This window comes from Hoplias malabaricus, chromosome 16 (assembly GCF_029633855.1).
Source record: "Hoplias malabaricus isolate fHopMal1 chromosome 16, fHopMal1.hap1, whole genome shotgun sequence".
NCBI lineage: Eukaryota > Metazoa > Chordata > Actinopteri > Characiformes > Erythrinidae > Hoplias > Hoplias malabaricus.
In genome coordinates this window covers 27,644,552-27,669,861 of record NC_089815.1, presented here as the reverse complement: position 1 = coordinate 27,669,861, position 25,310 = coordinate 27,644,552, and the positions used below count along the sequence as shown (strand labels likewise).

Sequence of the window (25,310 nt, the reverse complement as noted above, 5' to 3'; positions counted from 1 at the left end):
TTCTCTCTCACAATAGGCCATATCACTGCGGTACCTGTTTGTCATTGTAGGCACAGCTCCGTACTCCTATAGCGTAAATGTCAGTGGAGTTGCGGGATCTTAAGCAGCAGTCGCAGTCAGGGTTTCTCATTGCCATGGCTGGAGAAATGAAAAGCCCAGCAGTTGCCAGATTGGCGTGTATTATTAGTCCAGGCTCAGGTCTGTTTCTCTGAGCCTGGCAGGATCCTGGGTCATTCTGCTCTACTCTTAATTCTCCTGGCCAGCAGGACGCTGAAGGGTCGCCGTTGGACGACACCAAGCAATCAAAATCGCATTTACTTGTCTAAACCCTACACCACCTCAGCACCAGAGGGTGTCCCCAAAACTAATCTGCTTCGGGAGGGAAAGGGTAAGCTCGCCCGGCTGGCGACGTGAAGTGACCAGTAAAGAACATTCTGCAGTTCAGCAGGGCTTTTCGTGTGTATTATTGAAACTTCGCTACTTGATCTGTCGCGGGGTTACTGATGGTAACACACTCTTCAGGCTTGCTGTCCTTTTGCAGTCTTGATCACGTAGACATGATACAATATGATGCACTCTTCATTTCTATTTTCTCGGTGTTCTGGAAGCTTAAAACTTTATTTTATAGTTTTTTATCCTTCCCTTCCTTTAACTCAAGGACTCAAGATATGCCCCCATTTGTGAAACTCCCATAAATACCCATCTGTCAGGAAAACTAAATGCAGCAGGTACTTTTAAACTGTCTACTGAAGTTCTAAATTGTTAACAGTTGTCAGTATTATCTACCTGCCCTTTTTCAAGCACCTTTATGATTCTGTAAAAGTGCTTTTGTGCTTCTTCACATTCAGTGTGAAATAAACTGCAGACTAAAATAAGGATGCTTTAACAGCACATGTTGAGCAGGGGAAATAAGGAAGAAAAGAAGTGATATTAATGAAATTGTCTCCCTTTTACCCTTTTGAGTTGTTTTCCTTTTGCACCTGTTGGAAATCATTACTGAAAAAAAAAGATACTGTACTTTTACCTTCGAGGTGTAAACAACATGAATGTGACTTCAGACCACAGCAGAGGTTTTTGGGTCCTGTTGTGTAAATGAATCATTTTGTAAGGTACACTGTACACGTCCTATTAGGAAAATACAGGGGGTTCTCGACTTACGACGTTGATCCGTTCCTACGTTGCGTCGTAAACCGATTTTCGGTGTAAGTCGGAACATACGTACATAATGTACGTAAATAACACACGGTAAGCACTTATCGTATCCTAACACCTATCCTCCTCGGTCCCGAGCCGCGTAACCGTGTATTCTTCCGCCGCGCACACCACACACGAAGTTCACGTTACGACGTTTACGACGCAAAACCACTGAAGTCGATACAAGGCTTTATACGGCAAATGGGAGATGTGTCGTAACCACGAAACATCGTAACTCAGGACTGACGTAATCCGAGGACCTCCTGTACATATATAATGTTTTCATCACATTTTTCTCCAGATTTTAAATAGAAAAATAAAACCTGCAGTTAAAGACGAGGTTTGTAGGGAAAATGCATTGTACATGTGCCCTGTACAACACTGTATTCATTGAAGCTTTTAAAGACATACCCTACGCAGTATACTCTCCCAAAGATATGAGGGTACCACGTTAGCGACAGTTTAGTACCCTTTTCTGATATTATTCTGTGAATATGAGCTTGTACATCTCATGCTGATCTTTCTTTCTTCATCTCTGCAAAATATTTAATATTTAAAGATCCTTCCCTTGGAAACTGACTATAGAGGACACAACCAGGCATCAATTATTTGTGTATAGGCACACACACTTCTTCTTTCCTTCCCTTTTTTATATTGTTATTTTTTTTTTTTATCCCCTACTTACCTCAGCTCATCTTGAATGCCGTGTCACTGGATGCCAGGTGGTAGAAAAGGGTTTAAGATGGAAGAATAAAGATATAGCCTAGGCTACACTGGTTAGATAGCTTTTTTTTCCCCTTTCATATTGATTCAGTTTTTTGCTCAGAAGCATTTTTTTCCTTTATCGTGTTTTACTCATTTTTGTTTACTCTACAGAATGTTTTTCACTGAGTGAAATATTTATTCAGTGTTACAAATGATCGTATTCATACGTTTACTTCTCTTAGAAGGGTAGCATTTTCGCTGATCTGAAAAGTTTGCTAGTAATCTCTTGCAGAATGCCTTCCATTCTTTATATTATTTTATTTCTGTTGGTGCCTGCAATGCAGTTTTTGCAGATATTCCATTAAAGTATGAGCTGGTCATATTTTGGGCAGTAAAAAAAAAAATATTTATAGCTGGTGGCCTGAGTGGCTGCCCACGTTGGAGATTATTTTACGTTCTGTTCACCATCTGAAATCTCTTTGGTTAGACACAGCTAATCAGACGAATTGGATCGGTTGCAGTTAGGTAACTGGAGCCACAGCCAAAGCCAGTGAAGGTTGCCATCATCACTCCATAAAAAAATAAAATCTTAATTAATACAAGTTCCTTAATAAGCTGGAGTTGGGCTGAGAGGCTGTCACTGCAGCAGCTAAACTAACACCTAATCACATTAGGTCGGGTGATGTCAGACTGAAAACATCAGAGCACTAGATTAGCAAGTCCTCACCATACCCACAAAGGCATGTTCTTATTAATGTAAAATTTAAAATAAATTGTTGCTCTTTCAGAGCTTACTGGGGTTATTGCGAATTGCAAATGCGATGTGTATATTTTCTCGCCGCATTGTTAGATGTATTTTTATATGTACGGTTTATACCTGTCTGCCCCTGTTCTAAGGTGACTTCACGTTACTTTCATAATGATGGTTACCATCCACAAGGTCTTTGGACTAAATATCACCCCAATTATGGATTCTTCCCTTCTTTAATCTGTTCTTTTTAATGGTGGGAGGCTCCTCAGCAGAAAAGGCAAAAAGCAATGTTTTGTAATCGGTTAATTCATACAGATGGAAATATCTGAGCCCACTGCACAAGTTTAGCATAAGATTCCTATTCTCCATTTTAATTAATTTATTTATATAATAGATCTTTTGACCCACGCGAACCTTTTAAGTATCCCACACACCTAACCTCAGAAGTTATAGCTTAATCTAAATTGCTCAGTGTTAACGCAGGGCTAATGACTGCCCTTTGAAAGAAGTGGGACAGGGTGCTGAGTTAAACTGATAAGATTCCGTCTTTGTGGTTAAATCAACAGAACAGGAACTCAGAAGGATAAGATTTACAGGAAGCCTGCCCTTTTAATTATCTTCAGGATCATTCTTCGCTCACAGAAGTTTAATTTCCCAACTCATAACACCTTTAGTTCAATATGAACACCTTTGAAAAAAAAAAAAAAGTTAGGAGTCATGAAGGCCATCTGCTGCCTTACTTAAGCTTTCACTTTCTAGTTCATGCATACAGACTCGGGCTTTGAAGCGGAGAATAACTTGGAAGTGTTAGAGACCTTTTAGATCCCACTCTGAGCCTGTTAATGCATAGCTTGTGATTAGCATAGCACTGATTCCACAAGGGTTGAGTTTCTGCAGAAAGCTTCTGAAATATAATCAAGAACAGTCGGGTCGTTTATAAATTGCTGTCAGGAGGGAAAAATGTGGTTATTCTTTCTTTTTATATTTCCCTGAGTGACGGTCATCTGCATTGTCATTTTGACTGTCAATGAATATATGTCTTTCTCATTGATCGCCCGGATGTTTTACAAACTCTTGAGACCTCGTGATTGACACACTCAGTGTATAGGGCCGTGGTTTTGAAGTCTAATTAGATATTGTGATAAAAGGGGAGAGATGCAGAACCGCTAGAATAGAGATCATCTAGGGAGTCTTCAGTTCTGTCGTTGAGGAGCTTACTAACGTGCACACCTGCAAATTTTCAAATGCAGCTATGCTAATGTCAAATCTGCATTTATTAATTGTGCCTGCTTTGCTTTTGCTTTTCTTTCTCCTCCTTCCTCTCTTGTTTTATTTTAATTTTTTCTCGTACCCTTCCTTCCAGTGCTAGTACGCCAGCTGTATACAACTTTGAAGACTGAGGCGGGGGGGGACATAAATAAATTTCTCTCTCTTTTTTTGGTTAAAAGACATCCTCTAATTGAATTGCAAATAAGCGCAGGTCTTTGTACCATTTGTGAATAACCCAACTCTTTAAACGATCCGGGTTACACAAAGTAGAATAACGTTCTTTTAACTGCAGCTGTATCCCCTCAGAAAAGTATGATGTTTCACCTGAGCTGGCTATACATCTATTTTTCATGTTTAGAACATTTTAAGCTGCCCCACACCTGTTTACTTCATGAAGCTACGAAACATCTTTTCTCTTCTTGTGTGTCACTGAGTAATTGCGCATGTTTTTCCCCACTTTCGTGGAAGTGACTTATTTTTTTCAAAGAAAGGTGTTAAAACAGATCAGTGTTCCTTCGCAGCAAATGAGTGTTTTTGAGCGATAACCCACTCCCCGTGGTTTGTAGAAGATAATTGCAGGATACATGTGAAATTCCCATTTGCTCTAAAAGGCTTTTTGAACACAGTCTATCTACAGCGCTATGAAATGAACAGAGTCTTAACCAGTTCAAAGCTCGTCTCCAGTGCTGACCCCTTTTAAACCAGTGATTTTTAATTTCCTAGTCTCCGGCTGCCTGCAAATATCACTAAACTTTTACACTTTTACTTTCTGCTTGTTCAATTTAAAGCCGGGTCTGTGGTCGGAAATTGAAGTTTGCGCCGTCTGCTTTTCCCTGCCACACTTTGTGTTATAAGTAGATTCCAGTAATTGTGCCTTGGATTTTGCTAGGCCATGATAGCCTTTCCACTCATCCACTCTCAACTGTGAGTCTGCTGCTGGCAAAAGGCAGTGTTTGCAAGCCAATTACTTTAATGGAGGAGGGGAAAGTCCCACCTTTTTGATTTTGCATTTCAGCACTTCCGATAAATTCTTTATCTCATAATTACACAGTAGGTATGGTAATGGAAAGTGTGTTAATGAATCGAGGTTTGCATGACAATGAGACTCTGGAGTGACAATGAATGTACTGGGCTGCATCAGATATTAGAACAGGAGAAAGCTCCTGCAATTAAAGGTCCAGTTAAACTGACCTACTCTGAATACATATGAATAGTTGTAGAATCTGAGGCAAGGTTATTCGCTTTGGTCTTTAAACGAACACTAGATAAGATTTGCTACTTTTTGCTCCTGCGCTCCCTCTACGGTTACAGAGTGAAGTTCACTTTTATAGCACTGTTGTGAAACCATAACACCACTACCACCCTCACTAATTTAGCTCACAACAACGGGTAAAAATCAGTTCATTATAAATGAGCTATGGGAATCAAAGCCATCACAATTTTTGCGATGGCCTCTGTTGGATCCGCGTACTAGGAGAATAAGTACAGCTAGAGTCAGTGGCCAAAAATAATTTTTCCCCCAACTTAAGTTGACATTTTTCTTGTTGTGTGCGTACAGTGCGTTGACTTGGGTAAAAAAAAAAAACAGTAGGTAATTTGACCTGTACATTTCTCAGGGCAGGAGAAAGAAATACACACACAGATGGCTGTTCTGGACTAAAACAAAATCACAGAGGAGCACCTGTAAAAGAAGGAATTACCTCAAGAATCTATGTAAATTTAATCCTGTCCGAACAGGGCTATAGCCTCATTTAGAGAGGCTCCTCGTTATCTGCTGTGCTCTAACCCTTAAGAGAGCCTAGCTGAGCTATTACAGCATTATCTCCATGCGTCTCTGAGCGTTGCGCTTTGTGCTTGCGTGTGTACTACAATGAGAGGTAATTGGTTGAAAAGCTCTGCACAGGGAAGCACTGTAGGGAGTTATTTGGTGAGAGGTACATGCTTTTCCTACACTGGGGCTGAATACAATGGCTCAGTGAGTCTGGAGGCTATCTCAAAGGGAAGGTGGGGGTGGTATGTGGGTAACGTAGTCTTGTTAGCACAGCAGAGAAAGGTGAGCCAGAGCTCTCAGTAGACATGTCAAAAAAGATCTCAACTTGTCAGCCTGCCGAGCTGTGTGTGTGTGAGTGTGTGTGTGTGTGTACGTACAAGACCTGACAAACTGTCAGTTTTTCCCCTTCCTAGAGGCTGGATGTGTGTGAGGTTGTTTATTTTTTGTGTGTCAGTTTTGATACGTTCATACATAGGCTCAGGAGGCTCATGTACAGTTGGACTGGTCTACTCATGTTTTCATTAGGCTTGTGGGTAGGAGTCTGAAACCCTTGTTTTTTTTTCTGCTTTTATTTTTGAATGCATGGTTTTTTTTTATTATACACCTCTCTTTCCATCCAAGGTAAAATAAAATCAAATGGCATGACAAGATTTAGCTTCATCCTTGCAGTTGTTAAATTAATTTTCCTCCAATCTAGTGAATACGACAAGTGGACGATGTGAAACACAGACATCTTTACAGGCCCAATTAACATGATTGATTGTCATGATGATGGTACACCTGCTATTTATTGTGATTAATTATTTTTAATGTGAGGACCCTCATGGACCTGGCCTGTAATTGACTCATGTTTAGCAACTTGAACTATGTCCACAGGGGGGCACTACTCCCTCAAATGTTGTTAATACAGCAAATTATTCCTTCAAATCAAAGGTTTTATGTAATCTTTTAATTTTTTTTATTTAGAAGAAGACAAAGCAGTTAAAACAGACTTAAACCTTTGCTAAAGATGACAATGATTTATACAGAGTCATTGAATGTAAAATTGGAGATTTTTGTTAGAATCTTTTTGGAAAATTATAGCTGTCTTACTGATTTCTTCATCGTTATTAATTCAGAACAAATTTCCTGTCTTTAGGGTAGGTGTGTTATCCTTCATTTTCTTACAGTTTTCTTGGTGCCACACTATAGCCCTGTTCTTCCCATCACACAGTGTTACCTAGCTAGAGCCAACCACTCCACCTTTGCACTGTTAATGCTTTTGTGTAAACGTTGGTCATCATTTTGGTACATTTTAGAGGGTGTACCGTCTTGCAGAGAGAGCAAAGCCTAGAAGATGGCTGTAGCGTTACTGGTGATCACATCAGCAATTGTATAATGATAGAGGGTTGCAACACAGTCAGTGGTATCTATCTCTTGTTATAAATCTTATGAAATAGTGACTCCTCTAGAAAGGTTTGAAGCCAGTGTTATACTGTTACATTTGTTCTCACCAGTGATAGTGGTTTTGGAAGCTCTGCAATGCTGTGTGCAGAGTGTGTGATTTTTCTCTCTCCATGTTGGACTGCTGGTATGTGGAGGAAACAGACCACTGCTGCATCGATCAGTGCTTTTCCGTTTCTGCTGGATGCAAATAGAGGCTGAATGCTTTCCAGATTCCAATTGCAGCCCAGACCACAATTAAAATGATTGATCATTAATCAAATCGATCATTAAGGGAGTAAAACAAATACCTAGCCGCCAGCGCATATTCACAGCCAACAGTGAATGCTAAACGGCTCCTAATTGCACTTGACTGTAGGCCGTATCTGTTTACTGTCTTCGCTGTAAAACAACTGCCTTCTTCCCTGTTTTTGTTCTCCGACCACGAACAGATGGAGGCACAAGTTCCATTTGTAAGTCCAGGATGAGTTCAGCGCCTTTTGTCCTTAGGCTCCAGATCCTGTGAAAGCTAATTCTGAGTCAGTGCTGAAAGTGCCATTCCTTAGGGTGAAGTGAGATGCTGCGTATTCTTCGCCTTTGTTGGTTATTATTTGCTCTTTGGCTGATCCAGCGTGACGACAGCTGTTGGTTTTTGTGCGGCTTTAATAAAACACAGGCCCTGTCCTTGACCCTGGAGGCCAGCAGCGCTCACAGAATTATTCATAGACGCTTGATTGACTTATTGACTCAAAAGGGCTGACTGAACAATTGGCTAACCCTGTTGATCTTGACTTCTGAAAGGCAATACATGGAATTAAATCACCATACACCGGGGTAACAGTGGTCATTAATGATGCTAATTATTCAGTCAGAAGAGAGAAGACACACCCAAAAAAAAACAGAATGGACACAGCCCATAACCACAGGAAGAATACCCACACAGATGCTAGGCTTGTGAACAGACACATGGATTATGATCGAGCCCACTCCAGTACCACACGCTCTTGTGACATGATAGTCTTGACAGCCCGTTTCCATGGCGATGATAGTGAAGTGCAGCAGTGGCCAGAAATGTTGAGATGGTGCTTGTGGGAAGACGAAGAGGGCAGCTCACTCCTTATAAACAAGGCCTCTCTCTGCCATTTTTCTCTATATACCACCAAAGCTTGAACTTGTGGTGTCAAAACCTGCTCTTTTCATATTGGCGAGCACTGGAACCAGCTGATAATGCTGGAGCGGCCTTCACTGAAGAATGCACCCGTCCAATCAAATAATCTGATATTCCCTTATGCAGTTTCTTTCCAGACTGTGTACACCCTTCTCCTATAACCTAAGTTAAGCCTGTTCTAGTGTTAATCCCACACTCTGTGGTCATGTTTTTCTTTCTACTACTGTCCTTTTGACTTGATTTTCATCAATGCTGAGTGGCTGTTTTTTTTTTTTTTCAACTTTTATGCAAATGTTTCTTTCACATATGACCTCTAGATGGTGCTGTATAGCTATGGCACAGCACTATACTGTGTGTGTGTGTGTGTGATTGTGCTGCAGCCTGTTCAATGAGGGAAATGGACACAGCCCTGACACACCACACAGCCTCAATCCGTCTAAAGTGGAGGATAGAGGCCAAGGAGTGAAGAATAGATGAAGTCCAGGGAATTTAAATGCGTCTTCGTAATGGTCTGTTTGTGGCTTTTACCCTTCTGTTTGCTGTAACAAAATGAGAAATAGGTTTCTCAAGAAATTCAAAAGGTTTCTGAGAACAACACCTAGTCAAGATGTCTATAACAGGTATGAAGTGTCCTATCTGTCATTTTATTTGATACCAGATCAGATGTGAAACTGCACTGGTATTGAAAAAGTTTTATGTTTATTTATTATTTTCCAATCTGTTTTGAAATTGAAGCAGCTTACGTTGAGCTTCTAGGCTATTGTACGCAACCCTCTACTACACCACAGGAAGAAATACATCGCTAATAATATTTCAGACTGGATTTGGATTCGTTTTCTGCTGACATCACCTTGGTAGGGGGATAGTGTTGATACCTTGATACTGGGATCAGAGTAGTGTCATCTCTATAAAGAACAGAGAGACGTTTAAAGAGGGGTATTTTTTTATATATGGCCACATGACACAGTCACGGACAATATACATTTTCACAACCTTTTCTGGTTTAACAGCTGAATGGAACGTTTAGAGAGCTAGTGAGAGTTTTCACTTAGGCATTTCATTATCAATTCAGTTCAAACAGTGGTGTTTTTCACCAGCGACTTCGATTAACTTGGTGAGTAGAAACTAAAAAGTGCTAGTAGCGATAAAAGCAGCATATGATTAAATAATTATTATTGTAATAACAGTGGTTGGCTGCATGCTCTCAGCATGTTTCCCTGTTCGTTCTTACATTCAATTTTTCCATTTTCTTTTCCTCTGTCTCTCCCTTTCTTGCTCTCCACCTCTCTCTTTCCATGTCTCTCTTGCTCCCCTTCTCTATTAGCACAGACGAAGGTCGGTGGCATCCGATTCTATTTTGGAAATGGAAATTCGGAGCCTAATGGGAGTGTTATTTTCCCCCGCTCACTCAGAGTCGCCCCCGTCTAATTGAATATAGATCACAGAATAATTCTCAGATTTGACATGATAAAAGCCACTCCAGCTCTGTAGGGGCAGTGATAAGCGCCTTCTCAAGATGGTGATTTAATACACACGATCAGGACATTAGGAGACAGAGCGAGAGAGGGTGAGCGAGGTAGAGAACGAGAGCGGAATCCTCTTGTGGGCCCAAATCGTCGGCCCCGGAGCTCTTAATTATATCCGAACGTTGAAAGGAGAGTTGCGCCAACGCTCCTGTCCTCATTTGCATTATGCATTAAGGTTAGCCTTTGTGTTGATGAAGAGGGCTGTTTTAGCTCCCTTTCCTTCAGCTCTTTCACTTAATGTGGCCACTAAAGGCTTAAAATAGAGGAGGGTCTACGTGGAATGTTTCACAATAACACATGCCCAGATACACACCCTCACGCCAATGCGCTGAGCTGTTTTTATGTCCTTGCAGACCCTTAATATTCATCACACAAAAATATGACGAATCAACAGAATGAAAAAAGAGAGGGTGCTTTAGTGCGTTTTACCTTGAACACAACAACCCAGCAGTTCTCAGAGGTGTTGCAAGTCATGCACATGGACATGCTTTTAGGACTTGTTTTTGCATAAACAAAAGTGTCCGTCTCTCTTTTGATGAAGGGTTTGGATATCCATTAGTCCTGTGGAGATGAACTGTAATTGGGACTCTGCTGAATTGCTCCCCTGTGGCTCTTCCACCAGCGGATCACCAGCATGTAATACACGATGGCCTAAATCGCTCTCCGCAAATTCACCCGAAAGGCCTGCTTAAGCTGCGTTGGCAAGAGTAGAGATGATGTTTGAGTTTGATGAAAGATTGATTTGTTGCGAATTGAGATTTGGAAGGCGCTCGTGTGTAGTCTTTTTATGAACAAGGCATAAAAGCGTACAGGAGGGTGGAGGAGCAGTGTAGCAGAATATTCAGGTTGCGCTCCATTTAGAAAACAAAGCTATAATAATAAGTAGGTGCTCTTTTTTTTTTATTATTATATTCCCCTGGATTTTGAATGTTCCAGATTTGACTTCAGAATTTAAGCTCATTACAAAAAGATCTCTTGGATAATGACAAATTAGACGGTGAGTCCAGGCTTTTGGTATATTGAGGCCAGTGTCGGCCTTCCCGGAGGTGCAAGCTGAGGCCGTGATCATTAAAGCGTGTTTGGCCATTCAGCCAGCGTGCAAGCATCCTGAGTTTCAGCGTAGTGTGGGCAATGATGATTTGGCTGGTAATGAGTTGAAGAGTGAACCTGGGGATTACTCGCTCAGAAGTGAGTTTGCAAGAAGAGACCTGGGCAGGCGGCCATGTTTTTCGCAGACTGACCACCCGGGTGCATGGTTTGCTCAGTGCTGCTAGAAAATTCTGGTTTTGAAGGGTTTTGATGTAGCTGCTTCTACTTGGAAGGACCAAGGGAGATATTTGGCTCCGGTGGAGGTGCTTAATTAGCTGTTTTGGTCATTTAGTGAAAGATGTGATCAGTGTAAGAGCAGCACAGTACACGCTAAGTGACTGACTGACCACGCTAGGTCTAAAATGGGTAACCACGGAGATTCTGCCCAGAAATGGTCACGTTGTTAAGAGGTTTCGCTGTTATGTCTGGGCATGTATGGTCCATATTAAAAGATAGTTATTATGCTGTTAATTTCGCTGTACACCCAACAATTTAACTGAACCCACCTGGGACAGGGAGTTGATTGCTGAAGAGCGAAGCTAAAAATACAGCGAGAATGTGTTCGTTAACAACACACATGAAAATTATACTAGGACTGTAGCTTTTTTTTTTTATTTATTTATTTTTTTTTCCGCGTCTGCTCTCTGTACATTTTGAGCACTCTACCATGTTAAGATCCTCAGACCTGCCTCGTCATGACATTTACAGTGGGAATGATGTTAACATCACATGACAGCATCATTGCAGGGACGTGTTTGGCTGTGAAAGACCAACACATTGTGACATTCTGGCATAAAGGGTCGTTAATTATCACGACCACAGGAAGCAGAACAGGTTGATTGGACATTTGATGTTTTTGCCCTCTTTCGCTCTGCTCTCTGATTGGACGGAAGAGGCTCTGACATTTTGGAGGCATGGGTGACCTGTCCTTTAAATGGCTGATCAATTCCCTAAGCATGTCTGACATTTGCTTACTAGCTTCTATTTTCCGCTTGCATGTAATTATACGCAGCATTACGGAGGACGGTAAGAGGAAGCGAGGAAGGCGAGCTGTGATTTGGAGCAATAAAAGAAAGGGCTTTCTTTTCTTTTCCTATGGTGCCATAGAAAGTAAAGGCAAGTGGGCCATTGATTTAAACCCTGCGTACAGTTCAGTGATGTGACCTGTTGTTATCGAATCCCAGTGGTGCTGTGTGCTCTCTGGCCTGGAGTCCCCGAGCAACAACATTTTGTATTATTTTGGGTACTGGACAGTAGGGGTCGCTCTCTATCCTTAGAAGAGTGTTACAAGGTGCAGCTCTGATGGCCAAATAGTGGTGTGCTGTTCTCCTGGGCATGTAGATCTGTAAGCAAGTCTGAGGCAAATTTTAAATCCAAATAGGGTGAAAAAGGAAAAACCTATTAAAAGTCTTTCAAAAATGTAGCCCTTTATGTATGTGTATGACTGGTTTTACATAACTAAACAGCAATGTCACTTATTAGGAATCCATAACATCCCTTTAACACTAAATCCTTTGTTAAACCCCTTGCATAATTCCCTCTCTGTGCTCATGAGGCGGCAATGCTCACGTCCATCAACGAGGAACACACTGAGCAAATCATAGCCTCTCAACCACAACCTGGATAATGCCACAGTTACCTGTGAAGGTACCACTTCATGGTTTATTAATATTTTAACCTGTTCAAGGTGGATCTAATTGGCCTGTTGTCAGGTTGCGGGGGTTTAACGCCAAGCAGACAGCTTGATCTGTAACCCAGGGCATGCCCCGGGATGTTTACCTCAGCTCCTTTGATTTCCGACACAAACCACTGAGCTTTTCGGAGTTTCTCCTCAGAGCGCATCTGCTGAACACGAGGCCCTCCTGACATTCCTTTGGTGCTGTTGAACGACATGCTTCTCTAAAGATCCGATTGAATTGGAAGCTCAATTTCCTGTTCTGAAATTCAGTATTGAGCCAGAATGAAGAAGAGGTCCGCTCTGTTAGGCGCGGCAGCAGTAGGGGTTCAGGCTGGCGGTGGTGTCTGTTTGCTCCACTGCACGGTGAAGGAGAGGAGAGCGAACTGCTACTGAGTAGGTGGAAGACTGCAGGAACTGATGTGGATTGATGAATCATGACTTAGTTATGAACTGGAAGTTCCTATGCTGCCTAAAGTATAGCTTTCTACCGCTGGCTATGGCTGTGGCACCAGCTGTGTTATGTACTGCTGTAGCTGAACTATGAAACGGATTTGTCCCAAAAGATGTTCGGTAAAAGTAAATAGGTTGGTTGCATAAACTATTGTTTCCTGTTAAAGCATGTTTTTATTGTTGTTCTGTAGGCTTCTGTGATAAACACACCAGAAACGGCTTAACAGACTAAGCACCACTTAATGGACCTCCATGAATATTTCACATTATTGTAGTTACTGACAGATATAAGTATGAATTAAAATGAAAATAGCAGCTTAATTTGCTTTAAAACTGACAATTTTATGAAATTGACGGAAAAACCCGAGCTCGCTACGGAAATTCTTGAACGCGATCGTGACGTCACTGGTGGACAACAGCTGAACAACGCCGCGGTAAAACACCGTTATGACTGACTGTTATGACAGTATCTAGCTAAATAACCAACATTATTCATGACAATAGCCTAGCAATAAGCTAAACTCAAATGTAGAGGTACCGTTATTCTTGTAAATGTGATCGAAGTCGAACTCGAATTCATCCGACACTATAAACCTCCGTAATGCAGCTACGTAGCCGAGTATAATCTGAGCCACCGAGTTTAGCGAGTCAAGCTAACGTTAACTAACACCAACTAAAACAGGCGAAGTGAGTGTCCTTACCCTGTTTACCTCCATGTTACAGAGGCTCTTGAACACCTTTCGTTGGTGTCCTTACATGCCCATATTGTTGGAAAAGCGCCAGTGAAATGAGCTACAGATAACGGAGTGAGCGGATGGTCCTTTCCAAAGTGCCCCTTTAAAGTTGACAAATTTAGTCCATTTTTAAACCTTATTCCTTGAATTAGTAAGAAATAACATGTTTTCTGACTATCAATAAACACAAGTTAGGAAATGTTCCACTGTATTTATTTGTTTGACACTTTCATATCGCTGCTGCTTAACCTTTAACAGACTAATAGAATGAATTAAATTATAAGTGATGGTACATACACAGGGCCTCAAAACTGCTCAAAGCAGTGGTGGAGCTGTCGAAGGGAGGTGCAGCAAGGCAAACGAATGAGATACATCATGCATGTCACTTGTAATATTCCACCGTAAAGGTGATTTATTAATTTTTTTGTTCAATAAGAAGTTGCAGTTTTGTATGAATTACAAATATGAAAGTTAATGTCAATGGAGTCTTAAAGCAAAATATTTATATGTGAATGTCAAATCGGGGGTGCTCATATATATTCTCATCTCAAAAAGTGGGGCATGGCTGAAAAGATTTGGGTACCAATGATATAAGCCACTATATTTTTGCTTTTCTGTTGTCCTGCTGGATTTTTGTTGTTTAAACAGAGCTTCACTGACTGATGTGTAAGTTTGGTTCCCAGTGGTTACATCAGTCTTAATGATCACCCCAGTGGTCATCAGCCAGATCTAAGGGCAGCAGACGAATACTGACTTTTTATTTTCATAAATGGCTGCTGTTAAAAGTCTTTATGGAGCTGATTCACCTAAAGTAGGAATGATCTTTTTAAACATCCTTCAGTATCTTGCAGTATTTATGCTTTCATTTGCTAACATGGTTTGAAACCAGAACAGAAAAAGCATCTCAGCACGTCCTGAACATAGATGGTTGTTCTCGTACTAAGATCACCTGCTATTGTGTGGAGGAAAAATAAACCCAGAAAGGGGGGTGCAAGAAAAAAGAGCACAAAGAAGCAAATGTTTGCCTCCTTGTCGCCACAAAAGCAGTCGCTATGGTGACAAAGGAGTCCTGTTTGCTAAAAAAAGAGTGAAAGAGATGACAGAGAAAAAGATGGCAGGGAAGAGAGACAGCGAGGGAGAGAGTATGGCGAGAGTCAGAGAGATGGGAAGAATAGGGAGGAGAGTGACTCTTTTGTGGAGAGCAGCTGCACCTCGTGTACCTGGTGATTAAGACCTTGTTCTCCTGTGGCGGGGGCGGCTAGGGGAGCGGCCTTGAACCCAGTCCACCATGGGAAAGGCTGGGCCTGCAGCGTGGCAGCCTGCTTGCCTGCTTGGAGCGGCTGGCCGCATCCACCTCCTGCTGACCGAGCTCATTTCCATTTCTTCCTGTTTTTAAGAAATAAGAAAAAGCATTATAAAGGTAAGAGAAAGGAGAATGTGGGGGGAAGTTAGACAGGCAGGCTGTGCAAATGTCATATTGGAAAATATCATGAGCGAGAACCTACATTTGAACTTGCTTCTCAAAAAGATTAAAATCTAAAAAAGACAGGGGAAGAGTCTAACCTGCTTCTCAGCAAACCTGGATTATCTCATGAGCGTTTATAGGTGTGTGAACAGGGGACCAAACCACTAGGGGGCCTCTGTGAGCAGTCTCAAAGTTTAAACAGCTGCTGATGGAAAATTGTGATGGAAAATGTATTGGCTTCGAAACTAATAGAACATATTTCCTCGTGGTGAACATGTCAGCTGTCAGATTGTTTACATCTAACATTAGTCTTATACTAATATTTGGCTTTGTTGATATTACCGTGTGTTCTTTATTTTGTTGTTTATGTTTTAAATGCTTAGGTTTTTGGGAAAAGTAAACATACTGAGTGTAGAAGTGAAGCGAAATGACATGGATACTAATCTAAATAATAACCTAGATGTTGATCTACACTGGTAGTTCTCAAACCTGTTTATGAAATACTACAGCAGTGAATGTTGTTAATGTTCTCCCTGCGCTAAAATTCAGTTTACCTCACGAAGGGCTTGGTAATTAACTTTCCTGAGATGGTTTTGGAGTAGGGGAACCTCTTAAATATGCTGTGCAGTGGTAATCCTGGGCTGTGACTGAGGATCAGTGATCCTGATTTTAGCACCGAACCCTAGACTTGTAAAAAAAAATTGTTATGGCAGTGATGTTTCCAACACAGCAGTTTGCAAAGTTGGAGACCACCAAAGTTAGCCACCTAGGGACCCACCAAACATTTATGCCCAGAGGCCTTTAATTTGATGATCCGGGCCGCTTCTAGAGAAACCTGTGCTGGAAGTGCATGTGAATTAGGTTGTCTGTTACACCTGTAAAAATCAAAGTCACTTTCCACTGAGGCATGCGGGGTTGCCCGACTGGGGTGTGGATTTCTAGACACCTCACAATTTGGATTGATCCGGTTAGGTACTGATGACAAGTTTACAGCTCCAAATAACACTTCTACTCTAATGATATGATGTGTATTAACTCAGCTGTGCCCTCAGTTACACAGGATTTGGTACGAATTGCAGACATTTAGGAAACACTTCACTCGCTCATTCATGTTTAACTAAATGCTCCTCGAGGTCCAACATGTTTTCAGTGTTTTCTTCACTTACCCAAAATTATAACCACTTCAGGAGGCGCTTGTGTGTATTATAGAGGTCCTTCATTCTTTTACTCTCTTCTAGCATCTTTTTTCCCCTCAGTGTATGAAGTATTAGAAGAAGTTTTCTAATCAAAGCAATGCAATTTGACAGATTCTAAGAAGGTACAAGCCCCCCCCCCCCTCCCCACTTCCACTTTCCTGATTCTTCTTCCTCTGTTTCTTCCCTTCAGTCGCTGTAGAGAGCTGTAGAGAGTGCATTTAGAAGTCAAGACCTTTTCTGATTATATTTGGTTGGAAAAACCACAGACAGCAGTTCTGAATGGCACAACACTTTGGGGAGCTATGCGCAGTTGTTCTTAGATGGATAGAAAGATTGGAAGAGTGGAATTGTATTCATTTATTGTCCTCTTCTACTCAAACCCCTCAGGAAATCCACCCCCTCCTTCTCTTTCCCTAACTACGTTTCCCACTTTTCCCTACTGTCTCTTTGTTTCTGCTTTTAGAATGCCCTCAAGGTCTTTACAAAGTGTGAATAACTCTTTCTCTGTATACTTTGTAAAAATGTCTGTTAATGAGAAGTGGTGCGTAAAAGAGAGAGAGAGAGAGATGTGGAAGAGTAGAGCTACAGCTGTATGTATGTTGCTGTCTTTCTTGCATATTGCTAGCTAGTAGGAGGAGGTCTTATGGGTAGAAATTTTCCATAAATTATGAAAACAAAAAGTAATTTTGCTCTCTACATACACCTTTAGATAAAGCAATGCTCTGCTACAGAATTAAAAATGCATATCGGCTTGTGTATATCATGCATAAGCGACTTCCTCCTTTGAGAGTGCTTTCTGTGAAGACCCTTCACGGCAACAGATCTGAAAATATGTTCTATTTTCAACGGGTCCGTGCTTTGCTTGTGTGTGTTAATTCATCACGTAGCCTGAATTTCATATCAGTGAATTGTACACATGAACACATGTTAAAAAACATGCACACTCCAAGTTGCTGTGTATTCTGATGGCCAAGCACAGCAGGAACCTTGCTGTATAATCCTTGTACGATATACGGTCTGGATCGGAAACATGCCTTGGACACTCTTTCAGTACGGAAGATCAAGAAATCTGCTGAAACTACAAAGCCAACAAAACAGAACCAAAAAAAAGCTTCTGTCCAGACACCAAGAGACTACAGTACGTCTTTCTTCCAAATGCTCATCGTGCCGAAACCTAAGAAACTAAGAGACAATATTTTTCAGACCCCTTTTACCATTCCAAGCGTTTTCCAGGACCGTGGAACAGTGAACGCACCTGTGTGGCAAACAGGAAAGATTTTCAGTATTTTAGCTGATACTAAATCATTCAGTTTCTGGGTACATGTCTATGTAAGATTAGTTGTGCCAATATTTAAAAATTTATCTAGTCATTAACAGCAGAAAATGTTCCTGAGTAAAATACTAATTTGTTTTTGCTACCAGCCGCCGAGTCTTCCATTAGCATTTGGCATACAGCAGCCAATTGATCTGGCGTGTGTGCTGGAAAACAGTTTGGAAATGAAAAGACTTTTAAAGCAACAATTAGGGGAAAAAAAGCAAGCTGCAGAACATTTACAAAACAACCAAGAAATGGAACTCTTTTTTTAAAAGTTAATACACTAACTACGCAGAACGTTTGTATGAATCTGAAACAATCCAGAAAGCTCCTAATCATCATGGTTGTCAATTATTTATTTATTTATTTGGTTCTTTTTTCTTCCTCCCCCATATGTCTCATTGCTTAACAGTGAACTGAATTACAGTTGTTTTATTTGAGCTGTTAAGTGTTAGGGCTGTTCTGCTAAACGTTTTACAGGCTTTGAATACTCTTTGTTGTTTCCTAATGAATTCTTTAATTCTCTGACCTCAGAGACAATAAATGTAAATAATTGCTTGGACGATTTGAAGCAGGAAATTCAGCCAACGTTTAAGAGAGGTTTTGGATCTGGACAAAAATGTTCGTTCCAATGTGTGTCGTGTTTTATAAAAACAATTCAGCTCAGAGTGGACGTGGTAAACACTGAAACAATTATTTTGTGGTTGCGGCTTTTGTGCAGTGCTCTAAATATATATTTCTATTTTTTTTTTCTGATTGAAAAATCTTTAAGTTGTGTTTACTGTATGTTTTTACTGAAAATTAAATAATAATAAAACAAAGATGGTCTCTGCTGTAAACAGAGTGGACAAAAGCAGAGACGTACAAATTAAATAATTTTTAATAAAAAAATTGCAACGTCTGATTCTCATTTTGTCTCTCTCTCTCTCTCTCTCTCTCTCTCTCTCTCTCTCTCTCTCTGTCTGTCTCTGTGTCTCTGTCTGTCTGTGTCTCTCTCTGTCACTCTCGCTGTCTCTCTCTCTCTCTCTCTCTCTCTCTCTCTCTCTCTCTCAGGGCAGTCTAAAAAGCAGCCATCAGATATCTCCTCAAGAGTTTCTCAGTGAGCTGAAAAGTGGAGTGACAGATGAGAAACTCTTTGCCTGCCTGGACTCCCTCAGAGTGTCCCTCACCAGTAATCCAGTCAGGTACACTCACCCTTTTTCCTCTTTAAATCATTCTCTTCATCTTTCAAACCATCTAACGCGCAAATGCATCCTCCCCCCCCACGAACAGACACACACTCTCAGCACTCTCCACTTCATCTGACCCCGCTAACCACCTCGCCCGACCTTTGACATTTGGCTAATGTCTAACTCCTGTGGCGTGAGCTCACAGCAGCACTGCATGCTGGGAGACATTAATATTTATTTCTGATTTGCGCCATGCTGGAGGTTCTGCCTCCTGCCTCTTAATTGTTTGATGGCAGTCGTGACAAGCTTCCCTGCTGTTTGCCCATATTTGAACCACAGACATGAGCCAGGATACTCCACAAGGAAAAGGGAGCCATAAATAATTTTGAATAATTAAAGCTGTTTATTTTTCACTATTCACACTTCTTTAATTGAGCATTTCTTGTTTAAAAGCAGTTTGTAAAGAGGGTTGGGATACTTCTGGCTGTGGGCAGCGGGCTGAACGAGAGGGCTGAAGCACCAGGAAAAAAATAAAAAAATAAAAACAGATGCTCATTAGCCAGTGTGGGTTTCGTATGGCCCTGGGTTTTTGTTTGTGGCCTTATTTTAGTAAAATATGTGATTATGAATATAAATGAATAAGCTCACATACTAAGTCCAAAGTTTTAGGGACAGTGTCTTAGACCTAAATTAAGCCTACAGTTAAACAGAATTTCCAGTGGTCACTTTAGTCCAGGAGTTAATTCTCTTGGCTTGAAAACAACATGGAAATTGGTGGAACAAAGGTAATATAACTCTTGAATCACTTCTCTTACTCCTCCTATTGCTCACTGTCCTTTCTCATTTAAAGCATTCCCGTAACTCTGATTACAAGAACCCGGCAGATAAAGAGGGTGAGAGAGCCGCATGTGTTTGTGCAGATAAAGTTATTACGTTCAGTTGAAGTTAATTTGGCAGACTATGCTAAGCAGCGTGTCCAATTTCGAAGGCTGGAGTTGGCCAATAAGCCCTCCGTCATCCATAGATGCAGAATGAGAATGGAAGAAAGAAAAGGAGCGAGAGGTGATGGTAAACTGTTTTCATCCTCTCTGCATCCTTTATTGGTGTAATTCATGAAATGTCATGATTTCTATTAGCTCTGCTCTGGGCGTTCAGGCACGTTCCGGCCGTGAGTGTCGCCGCTGGAATGATCCACGATCGACCTTGTGTGGTGACGACGGAGTGGGGCCATTACTCACGCTCTCCGCACATCCTTGTTTGTTTGGAAGGTTAAAATACTCCACTAACCAATCCAATCTTGCTTTTAGCATGTGTCATCCGGCTCCAGCGCTACTACGACAATGCGCAGCTGCCGTTGCTCGTTTGATTAATCCATATTAGTTCTGTCTTGTCTTCTGATTAAAGCCCGTGGTGTCCTAGGGACGGAGTTCGTTTAGTTTCCTTGTTTCTTATTCATCTTACAGCAAAGACACGAAGCTCACCTCGACTAATTGAATATCGCCTCAGCGTATAGGTTTTTTGGGTTTTGGTGCTGGAGCTTCAGAGAGACACTTCCAGTCGTTGGCCATTCATTAATGGCAGATTGAGCATTGTTCCCTTTTCATGAGACTTTGATGAAGGGCTGCATTAACTACACTGTGGGGGAGGACAGAAAGAGGAGCACGGCTGGAGACTGATTATTCTAATAGGAAACATGACCCAAGTGTGTATCTGGCATTAGCATACAGAGAGACAGACGAAGCACATGGATTTGGGCCTCAGTGGGTATTCGTCAACTGAGATGTACCATAAGGTATCGTCCTTTATCCCCCCCCTCTCCTCCATTCTCAGCTTTTCCCTATAGAATAGTCCAAAAGTGGCTTCTTGCTTCTCTGTTCAAAGGATTTTTCTTCTTGCAAGAGACTCAAACGATTTCCTTTTTGAGGGCACACAATATGGTCCTATGATTTCAATGCCTTTGACTTCTGGCTATGAAGAGATGTCTAAGACTTAAACTTAAAAAAAAAAGACAACAAACTCTTCTTCCCTTACCTCTGCTTAAACTCATCTTAACGCCTGCTGGCAGTTCTGTTAGCATCACAGTGAGAACGCGCTCGGCGTTGGGTACAGAGACTCGAGCGCCATTTTCTCATTAGCGCTCTGGTGCGGTCGCCTTCATTTCGCCTACAAACAGTCGCTCTGACGAGCCTCGCTGCTGCATGTTTATTGCCAGAGAGGACAAAAAAAGATCATGACTTATCCTGCTAAACACTGCCTGTCATATTCCGAGTCTTAGACGGATCAGACATTGACCAAAAGCTTGTGGATGCCCCTCTCACAAGGACCCTCCATTATCATCAAGCCTTCAATGTTAAGCATGCTTGCATTGTTGCATTGAGAGGAAGAAAAGGGCTATTATCCTTCTCTGCCTCTTTCTTCTTTCACTTTCTCAGCCCCTCTAAACTTAAGCCCTTCTCAAGTGCTGCATTTTAAAAAGCCAAGGCCCTCTTTCCTTTAAGCACACGTCTGTATTTTAGTTTCTGATTTCAGATCAAAGTTTTCTGACATGGTTTCACCCCTGTGACGTATACATTATTAATTCTAATCTTGTGACAACAAGAATATGGGAATATCAGCTGATCATTGTCAAATCCTGCGTTTAACTATATGTTGTTAATGATTGTATCATCTATTTGCTGCTGTCGTATCAGCCTTGAGACACATCGTAATGTCTGTGGAGAATACAGACACCTCGTCTCATCTGTTTGTCTTTGAACCAGTTTGCTAAATATGTACATATTCACATACAAAGTCGGTTTAAAGACAAATTTGTCACTTTTGGGTGCATTCTGATCTTTTTGAAGGTGTCTCCTTTTTCCACTTGATGATTTGTTAAAGTAAGTCAAGCATTGACCTCGTGACAAATCTTTTTTTTTTTTTTTTCCCCTCCTTTTATTAGTCACATGTACATTCATTCATTCATTATCTGTAACCCTTATCCAGTTCAGGGTCGCGGTGGGTCCAGAGCCTACCTGGAATCATTGGGCGTAAGGCGGGAATACACCCTGGAGGGGGCCCCAGTCCTTCACAGGGCAACACAGACACACACACACATTCACTCACACACTCACACCTACGGACACTTTTGAGTCGCCAATCCACCTCCATTCAGTCCAGTTCTACTATTTCAAAAAGGAGAATGAAAACATACAATAACGGAGCTGGTTGTAATTTTTAGATATTTGTAAAGTCAAGAATGTTTAAAGGAATTAATTAGTAACATTTTCTTTTTTTCTAGTGTGAAATACCATCTCTCCAGTTTTGTTCTCCCTCTGCGCCAAGACATTTCCGAGCTTCACTCAAGGGCAGTGTAATGATTTTTCTGATACACTTTAAATTAGTCTGTAGCTAATCATCTTACATGTAAATCTTCAACAAACTGCAAAATTAGCATTTAACATTAGGCCAAAAAGCAAATATATATCTGAGCATACGTTTCAGTAAGTTTTAAATGTTGTATTAAATAGTCTACTAACATTTTACCTTTGTATTGTCTGTGAAAATGCAAATGCTGGCTGGTACTTGGAGTAAAATTATGTGGATTGTTTAAGACGTCTGCACTGGGTCCTCCTTATGGTGACTCTAGAAGTGATACATTTAGGTGCTTGTAGTTGGATTGTGTATAGTTTCATCAGACCAATGTTTGGTGCTGCATCAGTCACTGTGTGTGTGTGTGCGCGCGCACGATAAATGGATAATGATGATGTTGATAAATAGTGTTTTGTGTTTGTGTGGGAGATTGCAGGTGTGGGCAGCAAGATTCACCCTTCAGCTGTCTGTGGTTTGATTTGTGTTGGAACGACTCTCTCTTCTCTCTCGCTCTCTCTCTCTCTCTCCCTCCCCTCACTCCCCCTTCCTACTTTGGTAGGGAGGGGGCTGTTGGCATTGGGCCGTGGCGAAGGTGCAGAAGGGGCATAATTTATTCCCATCTTCCCCTTTCCTGTTCAGGCGACGCGTCTGATTGGACGAGTGAGTGATGTTTCCATTACCTGCCCCTGCCACAATGAGTGACATTGATTTTCTTCCCCCTCTACTCACTCTCTATCTCTTTTTGGGTGTCAGTTCAGAAGTTCATCCTCCCATCAGAGAGGAATGCTAAATGGTTTTGAAAAGACACCTGTTCTGATTTAGCTGGCTTCATTGCGCTCCACTGACCACGACTGGTTAAATATTGAGAAGGTTGATCCTAACGCATGTGGAACCAAGTGGATGGATGATGACCTTTTCTCCAATGTTTCACTTCTTCTGCTAGATTTGAACACCACCATCACTTCTTTTCCACAGCTTTTAAATGAGAGATGGCCTCTTAAAAAGACGAAACGATGCAAGCCAGGAAAGGATTGCTTTATTTCCTTATTTGAAATTCCAGGGAATTTCTTTCCTAATGCCTTATATGGACCATATATGGAAGACCTAATTTCCTTTGTTTTAGTTTGAAGTTTATCTTTTAAGTTTTAAATGTATTTAAAATAACACTATGTAGGATTTGGTGTTTTGTTTCTGGGCTCCTGAGAAAGATGAGTGTAATTAATTCACATTTACAGCACTGTACTGAAATCATCAGGGTGGAGGGTCAAGGAGGGGCTGGCCTCCAAACGTTACCTAGTGCAGTCTCTGCAGTGCTGAGCCCGGAGGCTCTTTTCTGCCTATTACAGGTCAGTGAAGCTTCACATATAATTTTAAAGTCAAAATTTTAATTAGTATTGATTTACTGTTATTTTATGGAGACTAATCTGCTAAAACATTGTCTAAACATTATCATGGTTGTGATGACATGCTCGACAGCCTTTAATAGGATTCAGAAGTGGCCAGAGTTTGCTTTTTTCTTCTACATCAGTCTAGACTAATGAAACAGGTCACCCAGTCTGAACAGAGGTAATTTGGATAGTTCACTCTTTAAAGGAAAGTAAACAGTATTGTCTTCAAAAAAACTAAAAAAGAAAGGTTGGGAAAAATAAATACACATTTAAATCAAATTATTTAACTAATTTTGGTACGTAAATTCACCCAAACCGTTGTAGAAGGTTGAGAGTAATGTACTGTAAAAAATGTATGCAGATCCACACTGATGTGATTGTATGTGGCTGAGTAACTGCTTGAGGATTTCACTGGTCAGGACTCTGCTGGGTTGCTGCTTTGTAATAGGGTGGTGGCTACAGCAGAGCACCCTCCGATTGAAATGCCTGCTCCTTCTCTCTCTGTCATTTGCACTGAGGTATTAGGGGCATGATCCCCTTCACTGCTCCTGGCTGATATTCACACTCCAACAATGTTAGATCATTTTCCCAGTCCCCCAAATAAGATCCAATCCAGTTACCATCACATCACCAAAGTAACAGCGAGGTTCAGGGCCAATTTATCGCCGCATGAATGTAAAATCAATACAGCCAAGAAGGGGAAAAAAAAAAAAAAAACTTCCTCTCTCGGGCTGCGCGGCAAAAGTCTGTTTCCTTCTTTAAAGTAGTTTACAAAACTCCAAGAGAAGGCAGCCATCGATATCAGATAAGAGCAGCAGCCTTATTTGCTCTAAGGGCATCAAGAACTCTGTCAAGGTCTCTCTCTCTCTCCCTCTCTCTCTTTCATTCACTCAGTCACACTTTCTCTCTCTCTCTACCTCTCATTCTCTCTCATTTTCACTCAGTCACACTCACACACTCTCTTGTTCTCTTAACTTTTCCCTGGACTCAAGGCAGTTACGCCTGGGTTCTTGGAGTGTGAGGATGTGGAATGTTAAGTTGGAGGGTAATTTCCCAGGGGTCCAGTAAAGCCTGCTGTCCAGCTTCCATAAGATCTTATGCATTGTAATAAAATATACGTCTGCACAAGTAAATTCCTGATTTAGCTGCACTTCCGTATGTGTTTTCAGCACATGCTTCCACACTGTTGCTAAATATAGGTCAGTTTGTAAGAGCAAAACTAAAGTGAGTGCTGTGGTATAAATAGCTCAACAGACAGCTAATAGTGTTGTTAGGCTTTACTTAAAGCAACTAATGCTTCAATCCGGAGCATTGTGTTTTCAGACCTGACCTTGCTCAGCGTGAAACTCACCAGGAAAACAATCAATACACATCATTGTTACTTTAGAGATAATTCATTCATTCATTCATTCATTCATTATCTGTAACCCTTATCCAGTTCAGGGTCACGGTGGGTCCAGAGCCTACCTGGAATCATTGGGCGCAAGGCAGGAATACACCCTGGAGGGGGCGCCAGTCCTTCACAGGGCAACACACACACACTCTCACACACTCACACCTACAGACACTTTTGAGTCGCCAATCAAACAAACCAACGTTTGTTTTTGGACTGTGGGAGGAAACTGGAGCACCCGGAGGAAACCCACGCGGACACAGAAAGAACACTCCACAC

The 25,310-nt window shown here is 41.4% G+C and overlaps 1 protein-coding gene across 4 annotated transcripts in view; it reads left to right on the top strand.

Annotated features, from left to right (window-relative positions):
- Positions 1-25,310, top strand: part of diaph3 (diaphanous-related formin 3) — a 326,290-nt gene that overhangs the window by 40,928 nt on the left and 260,052 nt on the right. For all 4 annotated transcript variants that reach the window (XM_066647628.1, XM_066647626.1, XM_066647627.1 and 1 more), the window contains one exon: positions 18,787-18,917. In XM_066647628.1, coding sequence (XP_066503725.1) covers positions 18,787-18,917 — 131 coding nt within the window. The remainder of the gene's footprint in view (positions 1-18,786; positions 18,918-25,310) is intronic.